Below are 27486 nucleotides of genomic sequence, written 5' to 3' on the forward strand. Positions count from 1 at the left end.
GGAACTTGCGTGCACATATACCAAATAATAGCAGTTAGCTTGTCAGAATTATTCAGAGTTCTGGCATGAATAAAATATTATTTGCATTAGAAAATGTTTTCCTAGTTAGAAAGTCCAAAGCAACTGAATTCTAGAGGACATTGTCTTTTATGTAAGATGACATTAATGATAGAGCTACAGCCCTCTGTTTCCATTAACAATAAAAATGCTGCACTATTAAAAATACAGAATGACATAAAAGGGACATAATATGATAAACAAAACATGAAGGCATAACTAAGTCTTTTTTCCCATAGGGAGTAAGATATTGTTGATAATGAACTTTGTAAATTGCATACTTTAGAAGGGAATCTTTATTAGATTTATTTATTTTAAAAGACATGACGGAGTGTATAGTGGTTGTTTGTTGCATTTCTGATAGGATGCTAAATGCGGACAGTCCAAATTTGACCATTGTCTTGAGTATTAATATCCTAAGAGTGGCTCTTAACAAAAGTAGCTACTTCCAAGCTGATTGTCTCCACTGTGGTGCTGCTTTAGGAAGCTAGTTCCACTCAGTGCCCTATGACACAGAGAAATAAAAGTTTAAGAAATTTCAGAAACTGGTGTTTTTGTGTTGGAAGGTTCCAAAATGTAAACCTGAACTGGCTGACAGCCGAAGTCTGTAGTTGCTGCAGGCCTTGGCAGTTTTGAAGGTAGGAGCTCTGAAATGTGAGCAGTACAAGGATTGAAGAATCTGCCTTTTTTTTAATCTACCCTAAGTAAAGCTTTTTATAAGCAAGAATGTCTACATTTTGCTGGTGTTGAAATAGAGCCTCTTTATATGTAAATGCATTGGGCAAGTTGTACAGGATCAATTCATCTTGCCATTTAGCTTTCTCTACCTTACTGTCACAGTGGGGATACAGCATATGATATGCCATTTACAGTAAGTTACAGTGCACTTTATGATTCATAGTTTCCTCTCATGTGAGTGCTCTCTCACATCCCCCCCTCCCCCCCAAATCTTTCTGATTTGCAAATGTGGGTTAGGATCCTATTAAGAATGAGAAACCTGAAGTTGATCGTTGGGGATCTTTTTGCCAGGTTTTCTGAGACTTTCTCAAGTGATATTATTGCAAATTAAGGAAATTCTAGAGTTGGTGTCCAAAGCAAGTAGAATGCTTTCAGCAAGCAGAAAACATTCATTCTCGCATATGGCTCTTATTTGATGCTAGGCTATACAGGTATTGATAGATGGATGTTTATGTGGAAAATGGCACTTCAGTTTTAGCTATTGGCTGAACTTCAGCTTTGACCACCCAGTATAATATTTAACTGTGCCAAGAATATGACTAGTTAGGTCTCCTTCAGCCAGGAAGGGGAGTTCCTTCCCACATAGTATTTTTGCTTTCTCTGATTCAGTCAGCTGGACAGACACTGATTTCAGTGGCCAGTGGATTGAGACCATCTTCTATAGTAGAATGGTTGACAGACTAAACCTTTTAAAAAAAAAAGAAAAAAAAAAAGGGAATTTAGTCCAGTTTTTTATTGCAGGAGCTGATAAAAGGAGGAAAACTATGTGTTTGTGGAGAAAATAATGGCTTTGTAATAGAATGTATGGAGAAGCAGGGATCCTAGGCTCCATGTGGTCATGTCCTCTCTCCTGTGTTGGGTCAGGGAGGGTGGTAATCATGGCTATTGTGAAAACTTTCCTGGAAATGATGTTGGAAAAACAATGAATGACCCCTGAGAAGACTAGTCAGGAGCCTCGTTGCTTGTTTAAAGGTTGTCTGGTCAAAGTGCCAATAGAATAATCTCTAAAGAGAAAACCTCTCCTGACAAGAATGTGCACTATATGACCTGCTTGGCCTCTTTCATTGGTTGCTTCACTGAATAATGGTTTATCAAGAAGTGGAGAAAATCTCATACTCTCCCCTCTTGAGGGTGGAATACTACAAAATCCTGTTAAATACATTAATGACATGAGCATTGTTACTTTATAACAACAACCTGTGAAATTGCCCCAGTAGGATTCATCCTCAGAAGTTTAGGTGTGTCTTTTGGATTGTTCTCCAAAGCCCAATTTGTAGTTCAGGAGGCTGCATGGAAAGTTAGTATTCCAAGATGAAGTTGCCATGCTTACTGTGCTTGGGGAACAGTCCAGAAATGAAAGCATTTAGAGAAATCGGTGAGGTGAGCCTCTAGATTTCATCGGATAGTATTTTCCCACTCTGTATTTGGTCCCCTGAGGTGCATGTGTATAGGCGCAGCCTTCAGCCCCCAACTATTCTTTGGTCCTCCCCAGAGATAGGTGATGGGGAATATTGCTTCATACTCTCAGGTGCCTTTGATATACAAATAGCAAGAGAGAAGTAGAGGCAGATTTAGCAGATTCCCTCTCTGAGCCCCTATAGTTGCAGAATGAATGGGGAAGGTGAATTGGGGAGAGGAGCAAGAGAGAGTAGTTTTTCTATGGCACAGAGCTCTTGGAAGGATATATCCTTAACGCACCAGTGTTCTAACAGATGCGAGATTCTGCTTTGGATCTGTGAGAAATTAGCTAACAGTTAAACTCTGCTTGGAAATGGTGTGAGCTTTCAATATAGATTAATTTTAAATAGTAGTTCTATCACTCCTAGCAAGCATTCTGATTATCTAGCAACTGTGCCAGCTTTAGGGAGATTCCTTGCTAATTTTTTTCTTTGGCTTTTTTTTTTCTTGGCTCCCCGTAGTTGACAAACAAGATTAAGGGACTCACTGATGAGAAAAATACTGAAATCAATGTAGGCTTTTGTCTTTCTCACTTTCTCAGAACATATATGAGAGATTCCTTGTCTTCATATTCCCTTAGATTTAGACAGGTTTTTGAGACAGTCTTTTTTTTTTTTCTTTTTTGTAAATAAGGTCTGCCTTCCTGCACATGAAATAAAAGTTAATGTTGTTATTTTTCCATGTCCCAGACCTTGTCACTCTCCCCAGCTTTTCTCCCTCCCTTTTCTTCTAACCAATTTGATCTCCCATTTTTCCTTTGGAAAGTGACAAATTCAAGAGTGTTATAGGAAAAGCACTGGAGCAGGAATCCTCGCTTATTTATCAGAATTTGACTGCCAGTACTGTTGAACAAAACCTCTTTGCTGTGGATATTAGTACATTTTCATCAAATGAATATTTAAGTGTTGTAAATTCAGCATATATTATTTCTATTTCAGGGAGTGGTGAGCAGCTTATTCTGTAACTTTTAAAGCTGCTTTTTCAGTTTAAACCTTTGTGTTACTATCTTGTTTCTCAAGTTTGCATGTGTACACACATAGCCATATATGTACTTTGCAACTTAAGTTAAAATGTAAATCATGAGACAGCATCATAATTTGCTCTTCTGAGTTGCTTTTCCCTCTACTATGTCCGTAAAACTCCACAACTATGAAAAATATGCATAAGTCAGTGCAGCACTGCAATATCTGAGGCATATAAAGTGCATTGCTTCAATTTCTTCCTTTTAAAGAAAGGTCCTCAAAGCAAGAGGTCTCTGGGCATCAGTATTCTGAACTCAAAGGAGATGGGACATACAATACATAGTATATATGTGCTTAGCCATTGCCCCCCCTTTTTTTTATATATATTGAGAGAATATTCAACTGTTTACTTCATTTGCTGTCACCTCCTATAACTTCTCAAAGTAAGAAGTCCTTAGAAAATAAAAACCTCCTTTTTTGGCAAGTTAGTAAAATTGGGCTTTCTTCTTCTAGAAGTGTTAAGGTTCTCATTTCTGGTTAGAAAAGGCACCCGTGGGTGCTGTTATTCAGTACTGCTTCTAGATATTCAATACTTGCTTAAGTGGTGGGGTTTTTTTGTTTTGGGATTTGTTGGGTTTTTTTAAGAGTCTTAAAGACGTTGTCTGTTTCTCATAATTCATTGTTGGTGATGTGTGTAAAACTTCTAATTTATTCAAGTAAAAGCTGAAGAGTCAGAGCTGTGTTCAGAGCAAGTGCCTCATCCAATGCAGAGCAAGGCTTGTATTCTCGAAAGACCTTCATTTAATGTCATGACAGTAGATGAGGCAGTTCCTGTTTATAAATCGGTGTTTTGTGCTTGCAGACCTCCACCATGGTGGAAACAGTACAAACAGAAAAATGACAGCCCTTGTTCCAGTGCGTTAACATTTTAAGTGGGTTGATTAGTCGTATTGCTGTACTCTGAAGGAAGTTACACATGCTTGTTTATGTGAAAGTCGTGGAGATGGAAGCACGTGAATAAATGAAGAGTCAGCACTTGTGGGAGACGCACTGGTTTTATTTTTTTTGTTTTGGTTACAATTCAAACGCTGTATACATACAGTTTGCTTGTAGTATGGAGAGCAGCTGTATAGTGGTTGTGTAAATCTAGAATGATAATTACATAATGTAGCAGAAAAGACCTATGGATAACTTTGGGGTATATATATATGATACCAAACCTTGAGTTAGACTATGTTTGGGTTAATTCAGGAAAAGTTTAGGAAAGTCATCCTTACAGAGTGGATGAAAGTGCTGCTTAAGTGGGTTGTATTAGTGGTGGGAACTTCTTGAAGTAAAATGAGCTTTACTGTAAGTATGATCGAACACTTCTTTGCTTTTCACGCTCCTAATGTGTGTGCTGCTTGCCTGCTAACCATGGCTAAGAGGCATGAAGTCACAGGCAGCTATTAAAACATTTAGATTCCTAGCTTGTAAATATTGCATTTTTCACAGACTTGGAGTGAAATCCAGTCTTATGTTTCTTGTTCATTCCAGTTCATACCCATTGGGATGCAGCATTTGTGAAAGAATCAATTATCCATTTGTTAGTCAGAGAAGCTTTACAAATTATACATTAGCAGATTGATTTCTCAGGTTCACCATTGGGGGACTGATAGTATAAGGTGGGTTGATGATGAGCATCAGGGGAGAAGCAGTTGCCACAAAGAACACAATGAAAAGAAGCTTTCTGAGTGGCTGTGAATTCACTCCTAATTGAAGAGCTGACATAATCCATACTAAGTGCATTTATTTCAAGCGTTTTACGTTAGGTAATTGATTATCACATGAGGTGCATTTGTTGGTAGATGCTTGGGGTTTTTTTTGTTTTTTGTTTCCTTTCTTTAAATTTAGGATTTTGCTAAAGCCTGTATTTAGATCTATATGCGCAAGATGCCTGCTAGCTTTTTTCTTCTCTCTAAACTTTTCTTTCTTCCGTTAAGGTAACATTTTTTTTGTTCTATAATGCCCGCTTGACATTATTGATTTTGAACAGTCAAACTTACTTATGTTGTCCAGAATTCCAAACATGTCTCCATCAGAAATAAAACTGAAGCTAATGGAAATTCAGCTGAATGCATTTTTTCCTTCTTTACTAGAACTTCAACACTTTATAAAATTCTGATGCTGTTCTCGGGTTAATCATTTCAGTATATTTCCCTCCCTAACTAGCAGGATACCCCTTATTGCTAGATTTGAACTATGTTGCTTTTTAAATATTGTGTTAATATTATTTATACAGTACTATAAGTATCCCTGTGACTGCAGAGTTGTGTGTTCTTTGTTGACCTAAATCTAGCCCTGAATAAATTAAAAAATTACCCAGCATAGTGCTAATTAAATAATTATAAGTAATTTTCTTGACACTTTATGTGAAGAAATCACATTTTTATAGTGTAGGGTTCAAGATTAGATTGTCTTTATTCATTGTGTAATAGCTATGGAATAATATGTTCCAAATTTTAGGTTTGTACTTTGACCTCAGAGTGCTGTTAAAACTTTTATTTTTGAATAAGATGTCTGCAACTCTGGAGGTTTTTTTTTTTTTTTAATTCATTTTAAGTATCTTTAAAACAATCAACTGACCAAACCCCAGAGCCTATCTGGTTGCAACTGTATAGAACGATCAGTCCTCAGACTGTGGCGAGGTGGTGACTGCATGTGTCCTCTCTAATCTTGAGCAATTCGTGTTTTGTCAACCTGTGGCTGTTGCAGGAAGGGACTTAATTTTCTATGCTTAAAAAAAAAAAGGCAAAAAAAGCAAAAACTATTGTAGGTATTATCTAGAATAAGGTTTAAGAAAAACAAGCGAAGACAGTTGTGACTCCATGACTGAACTGATAACACTTAATAGAGGAAAAAACAAACAAACAAAAAAACCCCAGAAAAAAACAGAAGCAAAGCAGGGGAGGGGAACTGTCAAAATTATCTGTGCTCCTGTTTTCTGAAATCCCTAAATTATCCACCTGCTTTTGACAATATATGAATATGGCTAAATTTGAAACAGTAAGTAGCTTTGACTGGTACAGCAGCATATGTATAAAATAATTGATAATAAAAGATGAGTTAGAGCTGATTCTGGAAGAAACACTTTGTTTTCGATAACATACATACCAATATTTTCTATGGTCTTTGAATTTCTGATTTTCTGGATAGTTTTAGACATAGATCTTGGACGTTGCCCAGGGGAGTGTAGTTTTGGAAATGGTTGGCTTGACTGTTACTCAGCTCTGAACAAGAAGTTCCTGGCATGGGATATTCTTCCCTTTGCTAGTATTTCCCCCCCTCCCCCCCAAAAATGTGTTTAATATTCAGGCTTGACTGTTTTGAAGTTCTGGGTTTATCATCATTTCCTGAGCTCTGTGGCCTGTCAGAAGAGCCTACTAGTAGGCAGCGGTGCAAATTCAACCTGAGTTTTAGAGGAGAAAAAAGAAATTAGTCCATATTTGCTTTTCCTTGCATACATCATCTAGAATTTCTTTTTTGCTTGTCCTTTTACAAGGCTGAAGGTGTTTCTTATTGTAGAGGGAATGGTGGAGATGTGCAGGCTTTCTTCCCCCCACCCCTCCCCGAGACAGACACAAACTCTTCTCTTACACTCTGATGAGCAAAACAGAAGTTTAGAAAGGCAGGTAAGGTAAGGGCAGGAATAAAAGTATGTGCTGGCAATTTTTATAAAGCTTCCAGAAAGTGAGGCTAACATCTGACAGTGTCTTGCCATATCCTTGCACCCCCCCCAACTATGGGATTAGCCAGCCGTGTACAGCGTTCGGCAGTCGCAGTTTCCACGAGGACTCTGACCACACCAGCAGGCTGATGGGCTTGAGCCATACTCTTCAGCTGACGTCACCAAAACATGTTGGTGTCCAGTCATCCTGGAAGAGGGCAAACTTTCCTGTGAGGAAAAGAAACTGATGGATTTCTGCCCCTATTAGATTGATTACTCACCTGTTGAACTGTAAGAAGTACTGCAGGAATTTAGATGATAAAACATAGGGTGGTGCAGGGGTGCATGTTCAGGGTGGCCTGTGCACCAGGTGGTCACAAAAGAGGTTCTAAATAGGTGGGATTCTTGTACTTCTCTGCTGTTGAAATGAGACCTTTGCTCTATATTTCTTTATATGCCTTGCATTGGCATTTGTGAGGAGTCAGGGCAGCTATTGCAGAGTGAACGAGGTGGTCCCCCATGAACAAGCACAGATGAGGTCAGCAGATGAAGATGGGCTGTGATGCTGGGGTTGTCGAAGACTGACCAGCTGCCTGTGCTGTCAGTGATGTGCTCATTTCTGATCTCAAAACACAGCGAGTCAGCATAGCTCCTCTGTGGCTAATTAAAATTTCCCCAGAGCATATGAATCAAGGCAAGGCGGTTTGACTACATCCTCAGCAGCGTGCTGTTTGGCAGACTGAACACGCAGCGGGAGGACCACTTGGTGATGGGCGGTAACTGCAATACTTGCACATAGCATTTTGCAGTAAGCCAATGTGAGACCAAGGGTGATGCCTCCTGTGCATAAGGAAGCAGGAAAGCAAAAAGGCTTGCAGCATCCTATTCCCAACGCATCAGGCAAACTGCTGCAGTGCAGGATGTGGTTGTTCAGTGGTGATTAGAAAAAGTAATTGTAGGAATTGAAAATGTCATTAGGATTTTTTTTTCCCCCCCGAAGTGGAGATGAGGAAAACTGAATTTTCCCCGAGTTAGATATTTCTTGGAAATCTATGGGGAACAGCTTTCCACAAGCTGTCGGAAGACCTCAGTTTCTCCTGTAGGTTGTTCATCTGGACAGTTTTTTATAACTTTTATGGGGGTGTAATTACAACTGTGATAGCATACATAAGGACATGTAATATTATAGATGCGGTTTTGTAACATCTAATGTGACCTTCCAACACCAGCACTTTTCCAGTGACACTTTCTTTTCACACAAATATGTGATGGAACTCTCTTTTCTCATGCTCAGAATCACATAACTGATGTGTATTTTGTGGTGCAGTCCATTCAAAATCTTATGAAAGTTTGAAATGTTGTTCTTAAATATGTAACGGATTGACTTGGATGAAGATCCTTCAGTGATGCTTGAAATGATGAGGTATTTGTTACAGAGGATGAAATCGGGATCATGGTAGTTAAGAAGGTTCTCGGTGTAGGTTAGAACCAAAAGAATATCTTAAATGGATGGGGAAAACTAAAATTGATGTAGCTTTGAGGCTTATCTCAATATTTGTCTAAGAATGACTACACCTATGTTACACTACAATACTTTCTAATACTAGCTTCTCTAAACAGTTACAGGCAAAAATGAAAGCTAGAAAAGGGATTTGCTGAAGAAATAATTACCAGTATGGCCATCAGACCAAACCAGGAGAATTTTTCAGTTATTTTGATGCCTCCATGGTCAGCATGTTCTATGCTGCGTTTTGATAGCGGGAGAGGTTCCTAATGAATAGCTGTGATACACAGGATCAAATCCTTGAGTTCTAGGAGCATGGCACTTCATAACGGCTCCAAATTCTTGAAGCAAGTTGCTGGAAAAAATGTCCAGTTTCTGGGTTGGGCAAAAGCCTAGAAAGAAGGCTATGTTTTGGCATTATTATAGAAATACCTATGCTATGGGGTTTTTTTGGATTTGTGCAACTAAAGTTTATACAACTTTTAATACATAAATCTCAAGATTGGGGGGATTAAAGCATAAGATTGCTGATGTAACTTTAAAAGCTTGCTTTTTTTTTTTTTCTTTTTTTTTTCTTTTTGTAGAGCCCAGTAAAGATAAATCAGATCAGCCTGGATGAAAGTGGAGAACACATGGGTGTATGCTCAGAAGATGGCAAGGTACAACTAAACGATTTATATATTTAATGTGGAAGGAGGTAGTCCTCGGTAATCAACTTCAGATAATGGTGATACCTGTGGAGCTAATTCCTACGCTTAACACCACTTTGACCATCCATTTTGGGGGACTGGGCTCACCTTTGAATACTCAAAATTTAAGTCAAATATATTTTACACAAATGTGCCTTAGGAAAAGTAATTACAAGCATGTCAATAATGTAACTGGTATTAAGCTGATTAACAGCTGTGGCAGGAGGACATGTCACCTTAATCATTACTGCTGTGCCAGTTATACTTCAGTGACTAGTCTGCTGTTCCTGCAAGACAGTAGTTTAATGCTTTTCTGCTATAAATCCACAAAATTGGATTTTGTGGGGATGATTTCTGTGGGCTGGTGGTTTTCATTTTTACACACGTTATGAATGTTTCTCTTGAATTATAGAATCTTTTGATAAGCAATCATAGTTTATCAGAAGAATAAAGTGTCTTACAACAGCCACATTAAATAAATGTAAAATCAATATATGTACAGTTTCCTAAAAAACTAGCACCTACTTCCTTGACTGAGGACATACATCATTTGTGCAGTGTATAACTAACAATTATCAGTGCTTCTCTGGAATGTTGAGCTGTGACATTTAGTGGTTTTGGTGATTGATTTTCCACTTATAAGAATGTCTTTTTTGTTTTTAAGTTGATGGCAGTCTTTTCTAATGTTGGTTTACAGTGAGAAAATTCTAATGCACAGGGTGTATTTAAGCTTACTTTTGAATATAATGCTCATAGACAAACGCAGTGCAGTAAAAATCATTTAAATCATTTCTCAGTATACATCTGACTTGCTGAGTAGAAAATTCTTTACAGAGTAGACTTGGGGGGAGGACAGGTGTTGGTGATCCTAATGTATCTATTCCATTCAGTAAAAGTTCTATAAATTAAAACTAAAACTGGATCTTGCAGTAGGCAAAATGGAAAATCAACCCCTTTAGACTGTATGTATTTGCTTTTTTTTCCTTCAGAGATAAGATGGCTTTTTTTTTTTTTTTCCTCAACAGGCAGGGAGCCAGTTTATGTATCCAAGCCTTTTGTTTCTCAAAGATATCTTGATGTCAGTATCTTGACACAGTAATTGGGATACTAGTGCCTATCAAAGTGGGTTGTAGAATTTTACAGCCTGTGAGAAATGCAGCAAGAGTAACGTAATTGTCTAAGCAAGATAAAGGAAGGATCAGTTATTATGTAAGGTAATAAAAAAATGTTGAGCTAGCATTGTTGGTTTGGGATGTTTGAAGGGGGTGGGGGGGACAAGCACTTCTTACGCTGCTCAGATGTGGCTGTGGATTACTGACTTGAAATATATACATTGCAGTAAGACTGCAAGCCACACGTTTTTCATACAATAAATTAATGTTAAAAAATGCATATTGATTTTAGGAATGTGCAAAAAGGCATAATCTTTACTCTGGTGTGACTGTATTTGAAAAGGACAAACACATTTAAAGTAATAACTTTAAATGATGAATTCTGTCTTTAATTAGTGAAGTAGCTATTGTGGGTCCAGTAGGTGACCTTAACAAAGCAGTCTAAACTTTTTTTCCCCAAACAAGGGCGAATTCTGATGTTTTTGATATAGAACTGGGTTCAAGGCTGGATGAAGAATCACAACTACAATATTAATCATATTTTCCTCTCTAAAGTCTAGGGACATTGCTGCCTCACCATATTTTACATTGGAAAGTGCATCTGGAGACTTGAAAGATCTGGGTGTTTTAGAAGTTAGACTTTTCCACTTGACCCAGAAAGGTGTGTCTCTGTGAAAGAATCCAGGCAAAAAATGGGTGAAAACAAATATTTGTATGTTGTGCTACTGTATAAGAATGGCTGAAAATCCTGGCCAGACAATGTAGCACTTCCAGGTTCTGGGTGGTAACTTCACACCCCATGTGTCTGCTTACTTGCTCCAATGGCAGTTTTTGTATTGTAAAAAAATTAAAACAGTTGTACAAGTGGTTGCAAGGCCATCACTAACTCAGATAAATAGTTAGAAATAGTGACCCCAAAAGTGAAACGGTTTAGTTTTGTTAAATAAGTTTCAAACAAAAAAGAATATAATAAAAGGACCTGTGAATTTTGAGCCAACTAGGTTTATACAGTGTTTTCTATGAATTAATGAAGGTGTGACCTCTAGACCACTGTAAAAGATTTATGTATTTTGCCATATCAGAATGTATCCAATATGAGGAAGATGGCAATAATTTGTCACCTTAAAGGAAGCCTTTATGATGAGAACTAACTTGCTCATATCTATTCTTCTGTATTGCCTTTTTTACTTTTCCAACACTCAAAGTAGAATTGGACCAGCTGTGTTGCCTGAGGGAGCATAGAAGTCAATGAACACAGTGAAATTCTCTAACCCTTTTCTTGTCAGGCAATGTCCAGGCCTAATGTCAGCCTGGTATTTGTGTATCATAATTGGCCAGCTAGTATCTTGTCAACCACTTGCAGCTTTACTGTACTGCAAAGTCAGTTCTTGGAAGATGTTCCTTGACCATGGACTCTGCAGCTGGTCACCATCTGCATAAAAGGAACACAAGTCAAAAACTCCACCACCACTTTGGTCTCTCCAATTGTAACTGGACAAGGGTGGCCCACTGGCTGGGGAAAATGGCTAGATGTTGAAATATTAAGGTATGAAAGGAGATGCTGGTGCTAGAAAAGACGAGCACATCTGCAGCTTCAGAATTATGATTTTTTTTTTTAATTTTTAAGTTTGTTTTTGCATTTGTGTCTACTTGTAGACTGTGAGGAAATACCTGGGTCTGACTCTCAATTCTGCTAAGGCACTATTAAGTCATTATGTAATAGTAATATAATTTGCACCCTTTTTGGCTTGTAACTTTTTCTACAGAAAGAAATATATATTATATTGAAAACAGGTTTGTTCTTATGTATTTTAGTGTCACATTTCATGCCTGTAATAACATTTATGTTAAAAATATCCATGAAGTACTAAATTCCATATAATTCAAAAAATGTGACTCTTAGATAGAATGTATTTGTTTTCCTGAGGTTTTGATCACCAGAAATTTGGCTGCCTCTTTCACATATGGAAGCAAAGAAACAACAAAGTCTAGATGCACTGAATTGGTTGGATACTGAATAATTAAAATCAGAGAGAACTGGCAAAATATAATGGACTCCTATCATGAAATCCTTTTCCAGCTACCCAAAACCATCATGATCTGAGTAAGGATAGAAAGTAGAAATGGATAAATCCAATACAGCTTTGTAATATCAAAAGAATCACTTTCTCTCTGTAGAATAAAAGACATTAAGAAGTCATAAACTGTTATATGGTGTCTCTAGAATAAACAAGATAACACATATTTTATGCTGAGTTGTTTTTTCCTCTTCCATTAACTGGCTTCATTTTGTTTCCAAACTGTTAAAGAAACATCATATTGCTACACCCCATGCAATATTATGAAAATGTTGAAAGAACTGTTGCTAATGTTAATTTTGATTAATTGGTTTTAATTTGAGAGGCAAATTTTATTGTTTTGAGCAGGTTGATTTTATGGAGCTTAGTGTCTTGTGTTTTAACCACTCTTACATTTTTTCTTCCTCCTTTCTTACCTCTGTTTCTTATTTTTAGTCTGTTGCATTGGATATACTGTGCCAACTGACGAAAACAAAAACCCAGAAAACAAAATCCTCTAGACATGAACCCGAAGGTTTTCTAGGCTTACGGCCAGGCCCAGCTCAAATATAACCCTTTGGTTGGCTTACGTAATCACAGCTTTGCGATGCTTCTCACTGTCTCCAAATATTGATTTTTTTTTTTTTTCTTCCAATCCTTTGGAGCAATAGCTCAGCCCTATTCAGTGCATGCAGCACTATTTTTGAAGCATGTTGTTAGAGACTGTATATTCACTAATGAGTAATGGATAGAGTTGATAATGCTGCTTATTAAATGTATCCAGGAGACAAGCTTGAAAGGGAGTTGAGATGTTTTGAAATGTTTCTTCACTTCACTGAGACTGCTGAATTTTGAGCAGGATGGTTTAATTCCTCATTGAGATGTGGCTTCTTACACTTTTTGGGGGGGAAGAGGGGGAGAAGAAGGTCCATCTTGTAGTTTACCTGAGGTCTAATTTTTTGCACTGTCTCCTTGGCTCTCTGCAGGAATTCTGTAGATTCTTGTCCAGTGATATCAGAATTGGTCTTCTTGTAGAGACATTAAGTCTTATTCTGTGGCCCATTACTGGTACTTCCTGGCTTTTGTTCTGCAGATCTTTGCTGAGTGTGTCTTGTGTTGTGTTCTGTTTTTCTTGAACACGGAGACCAGAATTTAGTGAAAGGATTACCTTTCCCAGAAAACAGGGCTGAATGGTTAAACCTGTGCGAGAACTTTCCAAAGCAGATTTGCTGCCGGATAGTTTTTCCTGATGCTCTCCATGGGATATAGGGCCCTCTTTTCCCTCCCTGCTCCCCCCAGCAGCATCCATCCCTGTTGGGGTGACTGTATTCCAGCTGAGGATGCAACAACTTCTGAGAGTGGGTGGAAATCTCTTAAAATCATTTTAAAAAGCAAACCAGTTATTATTGTTTGTGGAAATCATAATTAGTAAATCTGTTACTAATTCATGGCCAAAGGTCTTCAGGCAAAAACTGCAGGTTTTTTTACTCCTAAACTCTGGAGAAGCTGAGCTGTCACTATCTCATCTGAAAAACAGGAAAGGGAGGGTGATGTTGCACAAAGATACATGAGCCTAAAGGAGGGTTGTGCTTGCAAAAAGCTTGAGAAGCCCTATTCTAGGGTCATAGCATCTAAGAAGTCTAACAATATTTCTTACGCTTCATACCTTATTACATCTTTCGTAATTCAAAAGAAGAAAACATTTAAAAATCTGTTAATTCTCTTGACAGTAGAAACATATTTTTCTATGTTGAGCCTTCTTCAGGGGGATTAATTCTGATAGAAAGATATTCTGATGGCCTATGGTTACAATTGCAATGCTGACTATTAAATGTACTGAGACATCAGCATCGATGAGAAGGGAGGATTCTTCAAAGACAGACATTCCCAGTGGTCATGGAATAAAATAAAATAGTACTGAATGCATTTGGGAGGAGGAAAAAATGCCAAGAAAGGTATGGGGCTTGATTTTCAGGCTAGTTTTGCTTTATTGTCACAAAGTTCTTTTTTTCTATGTAAAATGTTATGTGCAGCTTCCTTGAAACATCTCTGTATTGCTTGGGGAAAAAAAGTCTTTCCAGTTCCTTCTCGGAAAGGAAAAGCTTTTAATTTACTTTCCCTGTGTTGCTCATACCTTACTTAGATTAGTATCTGTTAAACAGATTTGATTGGCCTAAAGCAAAAGGAACTCTTAGTTCTTGCAGTGTTTGGGGAGGAAAAAAAAGTTAAATACTTTTGCACAGCTGAAGATATTTAAAGATCTACCATACTGGAATCCAGAGAAGTTTCAATTAACTCTGAATTGTTAAACATGAATTTTTTTTTTTAGTGAATTACATTCATCTTTCAATTGTCAAGTGGTTATTAGGTAAATTCTTTTTTTTCTTGTTTTTGCTTTAATACTTCTTTAGGTGCAGGTATTTGGATTATATTCAGCAGAAGAGTTTCATGAAACATTTGACTGTCCTATTAAAGTAAGTGTTTGTTTTAATCTTTAGTAAGTGTTGTGTTACTGTCTTTAATAACAGAAAGGTTGCATTGAAACTAAATGAGAGGGAGGAATATTGCTTCCTTGTGATGTTATTCAAGTCACTAGAAAATAGTTATCTGTCTCAATATAAACGCTTTTGATCTGGTTAAATTGGAAGAAAGCTGATCCGGATTTTGTAAGAAGAATTATTGAGTTTTTCAAATACAAAAGGCAAACTGAAAGAGAAATTGTCCTGTTTCAGCTGTTACCTGTCTCAACATATTTCTCTCTTTATAGTTCTGTGATATAAATTCTGAGGGTTCTGCTAACTCCGAGGTCAATATTTTGCAACCAATTCATATCAGTTACACCTATCCTGGGAAAAAGCAATGGGTAGCCATGCTCATGTACTCTGTGTGAGGGGAAAACTTCTGTTATACTCTGCTTGAGATAAGTGGTCTTGTCTGGCTGTTAAAAAGCACCTCTAGCAGGCATATAGGAAGATCTAAGTTTTTTTGTTTTTTTTGTTTAACTTTTCTTGCAGAAGAAAAGGTGGTGTGTGGAAATTATTTCATTTTGCTGTTTGGGGTGTCCCATGTTGCTGCTGCTCATGGGGGAAATAAATAAATAAACTCATTAAGTTTTCACACACATCAGATGCAACTCACTTGGCTCCTGCTGCCTTACTGCTGTTACAACTGTCTCCCACACCTGACACATTACACAAAGCCTTTTCTTTTGGCTCTGTGATTCAACATGCCAAGCTCAGTTGGTCAGTCAGGGTGTGAGGCTGGTGCTTAGTGTGGGAAGGTTACGAAGCTATTCCAAGCTGTATGATTGTTGTGTGATAATATACTGGGATACACGTATTCTCTAGGTAGGCGCCAAGGAAGACTTACTCAATCCATGCTTGCTACCTGCAGTCTCGTGCTGTACAGCCCTCATTCTGTTGCTGGCTGAGCTGTAGTTGTCTTGTGTAACATGACCCTGAATGTCAGGCTTGTGTCCTACAATATGGAGATTTTTCTTTTTTTCTGGAAAAAGGCAGTGGGACTAAAGACCAAATTGAGATGTCTGGAAGGATTAGTTTCTGCTTCAGAGGCAGAATTTGGCTGTAATATTTGATATTTGAGAAAGGGTTATCTTGTTTAAAAATTGATGCAGTCCTCCCTGTGACGTGTGAACTTATATTTCAACCATAATCCTCTTCCCCCCCCGCCCCTTCTGCTTTATACTCAGATTGTTGCTGTTCATCCTCATTTTGTAAGATCTCACTTCAAGCAATTTGTAACAGGAGGAAAAAAGGTAAGCAGTCATAGTCTAATGAACTTAGGCTCTCTTTAACCAGCTTTTAAAAATAGCTCAGAAGGTTGTATCTATGTTTTTAACCCTGGAAGGAAAAACTGTGTTTTTTCCCTTCTAATTAGGTCTTGTATTCCAAAATATTCTCATTTAATAAAAATTAATTCCGGAGAAAATAGTGCATTTCCTATGTTCAAATAAAAGTTGTAACAAATTGAACTTGAGAACAGAAATACTTTTATCCTCATATTCTGACAAAAGTCATTTGCATTTTTTATGCCAGATTTTCTCCATCCTATTCAATTTGTTGAAGTGGGAACAGAAGTTAGACCTTAATACAGATCTTTTACTATATATGTTGGTCTTGGTGTTTGGGTTTTTTTTTTTTTCCCCTTACGTTGTTTATTAAAGTAAATAATACTGGGTATCTGAATCAGATCTTATTTGGCGTTTTTTAGTAATTCAGGGAAGCGTGTTATTGCTGGCTCTGGGTAAAAGGTGCAAACTCTATTCTAAAGGCTGCTTGCCCATACAGTTGTATCTGTAGGACATAGCTTTTGGTTTGGGGCAGTTTGGTCTTTTAAATGTGCGTTACTGTGTTTTGTTGGTGTAGGGTGTAATTTCTGACTTCTAGAGTACTGATACTTCCAGGCCCTACAAGTATCTTGTATCACATTTTATATTTTGACCTAAAATACACAAAATTTGATTTGGAAGACTTTCTTGAATTCATGGAATTTTACTTTTGCCTTCTCTTATGAATTAAAGATGATCAGTGCTCACTTGTAGACTCATAAAACTGAATGCGCTGGATCTCCCTTACCAGCATGTAAGAAATACTGACTTCTAGTGCTCAGTTCAACTTAATTCTCATTAACAATTCAATATGTTTTGAAGAATAGCAGTTTTTCAAGATAGTGAGTTTGCTGGTCGGAGTTGGTGTTGTCCTTAAAATAATGCACAGTCACTGTATGTCTTTCTCAGCCACAAGTTTGTGAAGCTTTTTAGTACTGATAAAAGTAGCATGGACAGAAAGAAGCAGGGAATTAATAGAAGAGGGCTCCGTCAGGTGGTAAAAGAACTTGGGTTCACCTGATGCTGAACAGAGAAAAGCATCAGGGAGTTAACACATTCTCTTTGGTTATCTTTGATTACTTGACAGGTTGTTTTATATTCTGTCATCTGGGGAATGGTATACTCATTCTTAATGCGTTTTTTTTTTATTATTGTTTTTTTTGCTGAGGAACTTTCCTCTTCAGGAAAACTTTAATTGACATCTAAACATAAGGTATTTAGCATTGAGATAAGTCCCTCGACACCTGTAACTTGATTTTATTGATACATAAAACCAACAAACAAAACCTCTTGGCTTGTGGTAGAAGCCCTTCCTCTTCTGTCCTCTCCACCAAAAGAAATGTATATACCTATATAAAAACAAAATGCTCTGTGAAAATTCAGAAAGTTAAATTCCACCTACTTATTTATCTAAGATATTTTTTTCTGAAAATAAAAGGCTTTGTAAAACATGCCTGCTTTTTATTCATCTCTTTCCTTAAATATAAAGCCAAAGAGTTACATGGGAGCAGCAGGAGTTGGTCCACAAGAGCAAGGAAAAGGTGGCCTGAAGCAGACCTCCTCAGGCTGCGTACCTCAGCCCCCTCGCCCTGTGCCTGCAGGTCGCGTGGTTGTGTGAGCACCTCCGGGTAGGTGGTCAGGACCTCGGTGGCTCCCGAGGTCTCCATGCATTTAGCCTTTGTGTGGATACAGTGCCTTCAACTGCCTTATAGCCAGCAGCTGTTGGAGGCATCCTGGCTGTCTTCCTCCACCCGTGCAGAGGCAGGGAGAGCAGTGAGCACGAGCTGCGGGAAGGCTGAGCTCTTCTGTGTTGTGTCGCTACTATGGAAATAAGGCTACCCCTCGTTTTGGGGCAGTCTCGAGGGGAAAAACTTTGCTTGTGACCCTCACGCGATGCTCTCTGTCTGAGTATAAAGGGTGTAAACTGCTTGCCCAAATGATGTGGGGTGTATCTTTGGTTTTTGGTGTTCTGGGAGATGATAACATTATACATTTTATCATTTTAAATAATATTTTTAAAATCATTTGCTAAGATCGCTTGAGCCAGAGATTCAGCACTTCAAGGAGGGCCTTGAATGGAATATGGACACTTACTCAACCCCCTCCAGTTGCACTAGCAACATTTTTGTTTCAGAAGATGAGAAGGATGTTCTTGGTTTCTTGAATTTCATGCTGATTTTGGTTTATAGTAAAACAAATCAAGAACCCAAACCACATATGCATACAGAAACAAGAACACTCACCCTACACCAACTTTATTAGCCTTTTGTCTCATCTCAAGAGAGCACTTAAAGATCTGCTTAAACCTGTTAATTTTATAGCCAAGCATCTGCCTGAATAGGATACTTTAGTATTAGTACTTTCATGAACTGGGCCTATAACAGTAAATTACCACCTGGTTAATCTTTTCAAGGAAAAAACAGTTCCTCATAACTGAGAGGCAGAGGGATGCACTAACCAATGTGCTTCGGAGATGTGTGATAGGGCTTCTTGTCCCAAACACTGGAAGGTGTTTGGAACTTGCTTGAATTGTGGTATGATCCTGAGATTTACCATGTCTTAGAAATGCAGCCTGACCTAAAGCTGGCTTAAGAACAGTGATTCCTGGGGGGACCGTTAGATCATTACAGATTGTTGAAAGTTAAACTTTACTTATGTTAAACTATGCATCTGTTTATATAGTTACCTAATGAGGCATGGGCTAGAGTCCTTCAAGAGGTTTAATTGTATTATGAACTGATTAACCAATTTAAAATGTTTGCTTATTAAAATATTTTTTTTAAGTAAAGAACTTTCATTAAACTTGGGTTATTATTGGGCCTTCTATTTTGCCTTTAAAAGCTTTTTTCCCCCCCTCTTTACTTTTTTCAATGGATGAGCATTATGTGTGCCTAGAAAAAAAGGCAGATATTGCAGAAATGTTGGCACGAGCTCAGTGAGAAGCAATAGGTACCATACTAAAAAGCAGCACTCCCTCACTCCCCTCACCCTTATCTCTGCAATTAACTACAGCACCATTGTGAGGACTTGGCACATGATGGTAACCCTGCAATAATAATACTTTATATTGTAAATAACAGGGCGTTCCTGTCCAGAGCAGACAGTAGAGCTTCAAAGCAAGGGAAAAGACAAATACTGTGCTGTTGAAGGCCATAACCTTCTACCTTTTAAAAAAAGGGTCTAATCTTAAAAAATAACAGGGTAAAAAGCTAGCTAAATGAGGATGGTAAAGCTGCAATAAAGGTGTTCTTTGCTTAACCCTTAGAATACTGGTCTTTCCCAACATCTAGACTAAATGAATGTTATTGCACAGTGCAAGTATCCATTATATTCAGAGGGTTAAAGAGGTAGAACCAACAACGAGGGAAGATTGAAGGATACTGAAGTTCCAAAATCAGGGTATTGGCTACTGCATCTTAGGTAAAGATAACTTAGGAGAGCAGGTTCCTTTCTTGGTGGAGGCATTGATGAGGTTTTTTATTTCGTGTTTTGATTAACATCAAGAACCAGGCATGAATGTTTTTGTAATATTATTTGTGGGAGGGTGAATCTTCTGGAGTGATTGAGTCACTCTGCTGAATGTATGTTAATTAAGGTTTTTTTGTGGGGGAGCTTCTACCAGGTGCGATAGTGCCTGGAAATTCAGGAAATGAATTCTGAAGCTAGTTTGAGAGCAGGATATTCAACATCTTAGAGGATGGGGCTCCTACTTTGCCTAGAGCATGGATTTTCCATAATAACTGTTGATTTTGAGTATCCAATTTGAAACATTTTTAATAAGCTGGATTTTAAGGGTTAAGGAGCTGAGATAGATGTGAAAAATTTGACCCATGACTGTGAGCATTTGCATCTGTATCTATATATACATATGCATGATATATTTAATATATATTATTATATGTGATATTTATAAATTATATATATAGAGAGAATGGTTCTGTATTTCTGGAGAAGATACACTATGAGAACCAATTTTAAAATGCAGATATGCCTCAACACATTTGTTCGTTCCCATTTATCCTCCCAGAATTAGTATCTGAGCATGTAGATATCCATGTTTAAACATTAGACTCCCCTTCTTGTGTATTATAAAAGATGAGAGAATTTAGTGTTGCCTGGGGCAAATTTAATATTTAAATCTAAAATAAAATTTCAGTGCTGGAATCCTGGGCGCGACCCACAGTATCTCCTGCCCGAGACACAAAAGAAGATATTCTGAATTCTTTTCCACTCCAGGTAGAGCAACTTCATATACATTGAAAGAATAGCAGTCCTGAACAAGGCACAAGCAGGAAGAGAAATAGCTTTCTTGTAGAACTGCAGCTGCTGTTATGGGCAGTGGAATTTGTATGTTAAAGTCAAGTCTGCCAGGGAATGTATCTTTTTTTTTTTTTTTAATTGTCTGCTTTTTAGTGTCAGCAGATGCACTTTGCTTTGTGAGTAAGTAGATGACCTTTATCTCTGAACCCTATGATATGTACTTCATAATAACTGGTTGGACTACTTTGACAAATTATTAAATTGTCAGGATGCTGTTTGCAGCACAGTCCATTTTTAGAAAGCAGATAGTCAGCTGTTTGGCATTACGTTGGGTAGAAGAGCACCAGACAAGAAAGGCAGATTGCTTTGTAAGCTATAAAATGTCAGTCAGTAAATACTCAAAGGTCTGGTTTAAGTGAAGAAAGAGTAAATACTAAGGCAATTTCTGTCCATGCATTGGATAATTTACCATAAACAGGAAACAAACTGTAGCAGCAAGCAAGCCACAGTAGTACGGGTCTACGGTTTGCTTCTTATGATGTATGATGCCTGGATGTAGCCTGTATTATTCAACAAATGAGACTTTGATCTATAGTGATGTGTTCTTTGCTTAATAAGCAGATGTTTGACTGTGTTTAACAGATGTGCACTTTATCCTGAAAAGCAAAACATTCTCCCTGTGCTGTAAGGGACAAGTTTTCTTTGGGTAAAGAGAGAATGAATTGTACTCCTGTCTGAATATAATCTACAGTTGGGTGTTTTGCAAACACCTGATGGAAAACTTTTTTTATGTCTGAGGTGGCAAGCAGAGAGGATCGAAGTACATAAATGTGTGAGAGTTTGTGTCTGTCCTTGCAAGATTTGCTTTCCAATCCTTGCTTGATCTCCTTTGACTTCTGCTGCTGCCTCTCTTTTCCTCTCCTCAACTCCTTAAAGCACAAGAGCTTTGTACCAATAAAGTCTCGCCAATATTTTGGTTGCCCACCTTCAGTTGAAAACTTAAGGCCCACAAGAGCCTCTGCCTCATTTGAACTCATCCAGGCCAGTCCTATTCCAAACACAAGTGATAATTTTTCTTTTTGCTATATATTTTCCTATGAATGCAGAATTAATAAGTCCACATGGCATGCTGTTCTGGGTTACTCTCAGTTATCTGTTAATCTTGGCTGTGCCAGTAAACATCGCTGGTTTTAGTATTAAAACAATATGTATCTATACTGATCGCTTGCAACCATGATGGTAATGTGTTAGGTTTTTGTGATCTTGCCTGGCTGAGGAGAGAGCTGGTGAAACAGGTGCCAAAAGCAGAACACACACCACAGGTAGGCACCTCTTTGCATTCAGGCAAACAAAGACTAGGACAAGAATAAATACAGAGAGGTTTTGCCTGATTTTATTTGGCTGAATGTGAAAACTGACATGACAGTGCTGCAGTAAGGAAAGAAAGGATGGCTCTACAGTTAAAAATTTAAAAGTCTCGGCCTTTTTCTTTTTTTGCATTAATTGTTACAGAACTCCTAGATCTTTACAAAGAAAGTGCTACATTAAAACAAAGGGATTGTGGGGAGTAAAACGCAAGGGAAATGTTTTGCATGCACAATGCCATGCATGGTGCTTCAGTAAAAGCAGGTTTCCTTTGAAAGTTTGTGCTGTGTGAGAATTATTTTATTTCAGTGTTTTCAAGGGGTATTTGGGGGTGGGGTAAAAATTAATTTGAATTATTTCTCCCTTTTGTCACTACCTATTGCCTCTTTGTTCAGTGGATTGAGAATTCCTATACGTAGTTTAAAGACTGGGATTACATGTGATTAGTATTAATGTTAATTGCATGACAGGCTCCACTGAATCCAAGCACTAGTCTTTTCTCTTTACTGGATGCACTCTGCAAATAGCATTCTGAGCTCTCTCTGAGGAGGCTGAACTGCTGGTAGTGAAAGATACTTAGAGATGTATTCACCGATCCAAGTGAATTATATCAACTTGTTCTTTGAATCAAAAATTGTCCTGCACCAACCTTGTGTGATGCATTTCAATATGTCTGTTCTTTTAATGATCCGGTTTGTGAGCATAAGCAGTTATGAAGACCTGCAAAATAATTTTAGTAGTGAACTACTGGAAGATTGCAATGTACTATCAAGAAGTGTGGGTGGGGAGCCTTGAAATCAAAGTTCAATTTATGTTATTGTAGCTGTATTATCATTGTTGCTGTACATGCAAGAGATGCTGGAAGTGTGTTTTAAGCGCTACTGTGTTTAGCAAAGGACTGGAAAGATTTGCCAGAGGAGATCAAAAAGAAGAAGATACAAACTGTATTGCAGAGAGTGCCAGAAACTCATTTTGCGGCTGCTGTTGAAATATAAGTACTGTGAATGCTGACTGCCAAAATATGGGATTTATGGGAAATAAAGCCCTAAAATATTTTTCCCCTACAAAAAAAAAGAGACGGAGGCGGTAAGAGGAGTTCCTCCAGAAACAGTGGAGTTTTTTGTTATGTGTCTAGCTTCTGTTGAAGTTTTAAATGGCTTTCTGGTGCGATAAACATTTCCATATGAAGAAAGAATGGAAGACTAAGAAATAACTTAGCCTGCGTCTTTTGAGAGAAATGCGTTCAGTGGGTAGCAGCTTCGAAACCCATAGCGAAGTTCTGTGTTCAATAACTGTTTCCAAGTGTCACTGTTGTAAGAAATAAATAAATTACATTGTATATCAGAAAAAAAGCAGATAATTCCATTGCAGATAAATTACTAAAATACTATTTGAGATTTTTTTTTTTTTTAAATGAAGCCATAATTTTGAGTGTAATTTGGCTTCAGTGTTAGACCTATTGCACTTCCTGGAATAAAACGGGGAGCTTTGAGTGCTCCGGTGGGCCGGATTGCTTCCCATCTTTGTTACAAACAATATCAGACTGCCTTCGTTTGAGAATTTAATTAAGCATGTTCTTATAGTTGATCATAGACTGAGGCAGGATTTTTTTCCCCCTCCCCCTCTTCACCAGGTCTTTCTCAGGTCATTTATTTTTTCCTTGCAGTTTCTTACTCAGGTAGAGAGACAAGAAAAAACATAATGCTCACAAACCATGAGAACTAACAAAATAGCTGAAAAGAGTCATTCCAAGCTTGCTCTGAATCTTGTGTGTGATAAACTTAAATCACAATCCAGTGATAAGCAGAAAAGATTCAAATTCCAGGTAATATAATTGACATCAGCCAGCTTTACCTGTCACATCATGTGCATCAGTTTTAGTAGCCTTGTTCAGTGTGTCCAAGTGAAAATATTACGTATTTGCTGCCGCCTGAATTGGAATATATTGAAAGAAGCATTTGAGTAGCAATTTGTTTTCTGTCAAGCCTCTCTTTAGGAATTTGTGAGCTACAAAATAATCCTCAAGTCTGGCTCAGCGTGGCACTTAATTTTAGATGACACCCTCTGCGTCTGAGTGGAGCTAATTAGTTTGGGCGAGTACTGCCTGCGTGTTTCACATCCACCTAGCAGGTTGCTAAGGCACGTATACCTCTGCATGGCACTGCCTCCGAGCGCAGGCGCTGTCCCTCCCGTCAGTGGCCTTGCCTGGGTTGCTCCGCAAGAGCATCTCCCTTAGGAGATTGGTTGAGTAGCCTTTTCATAGGTGGGGAGAAAATACCCTAGGCTCTCCAAAAGGTGTGCTGGGTACATGCGACCTTTGTGAAGGGCACCGAGTTATTCTGGTGGCGTTAAAGTTGCAGGAAGCACATAAGTAAAAAGTTTGTCTGCAGCGTGCTTCACGTGCAACTTTCTGACCAACCATCCTGGAGAGTGACTAGTTTAAACTTTGAGGGAAAATGTTTGTCCTTTGGTGCCCTCTTGTGGCTCTAGGATAGAGAAGCAGTCGGAGTAATTGCCATTTAAAAAAAATAGCATTTCATTAAAAAATATTATTTTAAACAATTAGTTTCTCATCATTTGAAGTCTTTATACAAATGTGGAGTGGGAGGGAAAGCCATACATAATAAAGCATGTAGAGCTGGATCTTAGATGTGAAATGTTAGAAATGTATTCATAAAAAATAATTCAATGTAGGTCTTAATGTGGTGAAAGTCCTGGCAGGCAGTAATTTTACACTTCTTAATAGCGCTGGTGCGATCCTGTGAGCTGAAGTTCAGGTTGTGCATGCGTCTGCATGTACGTGCCTGTGCTTGGGCACAGGTTGGCAGGGCTGGCGCCTTAGGATACAGCCTTCACAGATGCTTCAGTTTCTTAACCTTGATGTATCCCTCCAAGTGCTGCCCTTCACATCGCTCAAAGGGACTCCATGTTATAATCCTATTAAATAACTTCCTGGAACCATAAAGAAACTGGTAAAGGAGTTGGACTGTCATGCAAACTGTCTGCAGATAGTTGGGTTTGTTTATTTGCTGCTGCAAAGCATTTCATGATATCCTATGGTTTTCGATATTCCAGAATAATCTAAAATCCTTGTTTGGACAACCTAGGACTCCCGATCACAAAATTTTTGCAATCAGCAACACTTGTACTGCAGTGCAGTCTGCATGTCTGGGACTAATACGCAGCATATCTAGAGCCCTATCGAAGGCCAGATAGTTCCACATGGGGGCCAAGCCAAAAGCTGCACACTTGCAGCTCTTAGGAAATTTTGTATGACAACCCCAGACATGTGGGACTCAGTTTTTCTATCCCCTGTTATTTGGAGGGAGGAAAGATCCCATCACCAAACCAGTGGACGGGTGTGAGACAGTCTACTTTCTTTAGCAGCTTTCTCATGTAACTGTTGTCACTAGCTCTGTATGTTTAGGTTCTTAAATTCCTTAATCTTTTTATCCTTAAAATGGGAATTAGCTATATTTAGCCTTCTTTGGAAAAGCTTGATAGCAAGGCTGCTTATTTTATTAAAGTAACTTGAATTCTGTGATATATGAAGTTCTCAATGTAAATGTCGTATGTGAAAATGGTTGCTTGTGTTTGCTTTTGTTTTGTGGTAAGCATATGTTTTCCCCACCCTTGAATCAGAGCCGAATAAGAGCAAAAAAACACTTCCTGTGTTTACATACAGCACTGCATTACAGAAATGTTTCTTGTTGCACTTTTTTATAGTTGCTGTTATATGAGAGAGGTTGGATGAATAGATGGAAGCCCTCAGTTTTACATGAAGGAGAGGGAAATATAAGAAATGTAAAATGGAGAGGACACTTGATTGCTTGGGCCAATAATATGGTAAGTATGTCACTGGTAAATGAACAAAAGTTGACCTACACTGATATTTGTAAATGCCTCAAAATAATGTAAATTGCCCACATATTCCTTTAAAAATGATACATTTGAAGAGTCCAGTATATAAGGCATTAAAGGAAAGTGTTTTAGTTGTTTTCTTCACAGACAACCCCGCTGCTGGCATTTCCTGCTGGCTATTCAGCATTCTCCATATGACTGCATGCTTCTGAAGAAATTTAAGAGAAGTAGCTGTACAAACAATCATTAAGGGAGGTCGCCACCATATACTATTGTAAAGCAGAGTTTTCACCACTGAAGCAAGCTGCCTGAGGAAGTAATGCTAATGTGGAAAAAAAAAGAAAAAAAACTTGTAATTTGTATTGAAGAGACATTACTGTATGTATTTCTAATGTGGCAGGCTACAGAAAATGATAGTAATAACTGCTTATTTGGGTAGGCCACTGGAAAAGACTTAGGAGAAAGTAGACCCTTTTTGCTCTAAGTATAATTCATATTTTAAAGGGAACCATCGTTGTCATGCTGAGTGTTACATTTCACCTGTCACTGTATATCTAATTGATGGGTCAGTGTCTATATTTTGAAGCTCAGCAGTGAGGGGTACACTTTATGTATGTAACATGTCTAGCTTCCAGAGTTTTATTTTCAAATGTGACACAGATACTTTTGAAAACATTAGCTGTTTTGGTTTTTCTTCTTTCCCCCCCCCAAGGGGTGGTTCTCCTTCTAAAGGGAAGCATTTATTAAAATATCTTTAAGCAGTTGTTCTGTTACTTCCTTTAAAAACAGTTTTTGAAATTGTTAGAGTTGGACTTTGTGTTTATGTGCTCCCCTTTAATAACTGCATTAGGTTTGAAACTTCAGTGAGCACTTGATCTTCATAGCATTAACTCTTTTGCAGGTTTGTTCTTTTCAGAGTCATACAATTAAAATATATATTCTAGGTGAAACTGCTGGGAATAGATAGGACAGTTGAGGAGAGCTATCTCTAGAGATGACGTGCCACATCAAAACACAGCATACTAATAAAATGTTGAGAACCATCTGTCAGAGACAAAAAGCCATGGTCAGGGCCTATCTTTCAATGAAAAATGAAGTGACACTTGCCCTCCAAAAGATTAATATATTTGGTTATTGGTCTTTCCCTTCCCCCCACCTTTACCTTTTTAAAATTTTCTCCTTCCTCTAGCAAGGCTGAGGGAGGGTTATTGCTTTCTTTTTTCTTTTCTCCACCCCCCCCAAGTCATTCAGAGAAAATCTTATATAGCCTTGCTACTTAATGTACTTGGTATTTAGCTACCTAATTTTTATGTTCTTGAGCTTTTTGAGTTTTTTTGACGCTCTGTATGTGAGCTTGTTAGACCTTGGATATTCTGAGATGGGCTCCAGGTTATTTAGGCAAGGCCTAATTCTGCTGTCAGATGCTCATGTAACCCATGTCTGTTGCTGTGCCCCCTTCTCCTTCATCCATGGCCAAAAGTGTGAATTTTACAGACTGAGGGACCTGAGGACCAAATCCTTAAAGGCATTAGGCTGCCTATCTCACATTAAAACAACAGGATTTTGTCTGCTTCGTGGAAGAAAGGTGACTCTGGAAGTCTTTTCAGTTCATGACGTGAATGGCACGCTTTAGCTATAGGGGATTCTACACTGTTGTGTTGGGGCACTTTAAAAGTACACTAGTCTACCTAATGCAAGATTTGCTGCATTGTAGAAAAACAGAATGTGTGTCATTTTTATCTGAAAATCGTGATTGTAGACAAAGTAGTAAGATTAATAAAAGACTTCATTAAAACATGGATCAAAGAAGATTGCACATTTTATCAAATGAGCTTAGAAAACACAAAACATAAGCTCCTTGTTTATGTTA

At 38.0% G+C, this 27486-nt stretch overlaps 1 protein-coding gene across 2 annotated transcripts in view; it reads left to right on the forward strand.

The window, feature by feature from the left end:
• VPS41 (VPS41 subunit of HOPS complex) overlaps window positions 1–27486 on the forward strand; it is a 110274-nt gene that overhangs the window by 29763 nt on the left and 53025 nt on the right. For both annotated transcript variants that reach the window (XM_013955714.2, XM_013955716.2), the window contains exons 5-8: window positions 9010–9084; window positions 14695–14757; window positions 15993–16058; window positions 25482–25601. In XM_013955714.2, the coding sequence (XP_013811168.1) occupies window positions 9010–9084; window positions 14695–14757; window positions 15993–16058; window positions 25482–25601 (324 nt within the window). The remainder of the gene's footprint in view (window positions 1–9009; window positions 9085–14694; window positions 14758–15992; window positions 16059–25481; window positions 25602–27486) is intronic.

This window comes from Apteryx mantelli, chromosome 2 (assembly GCF_036417845.1).
Source record: "Apteryx mantelli isolate bAptMan1 chromosome 2, bAptMan1.hap1, whole genome shotgun sequence".
Classification (NCBI taxonomy): domain Eukaryota; kingdom Metazoa; phylum Chordata; class Aves; order Apterygiformes; family Apterygidae; genus Apteryx; species Apteryx mantelli.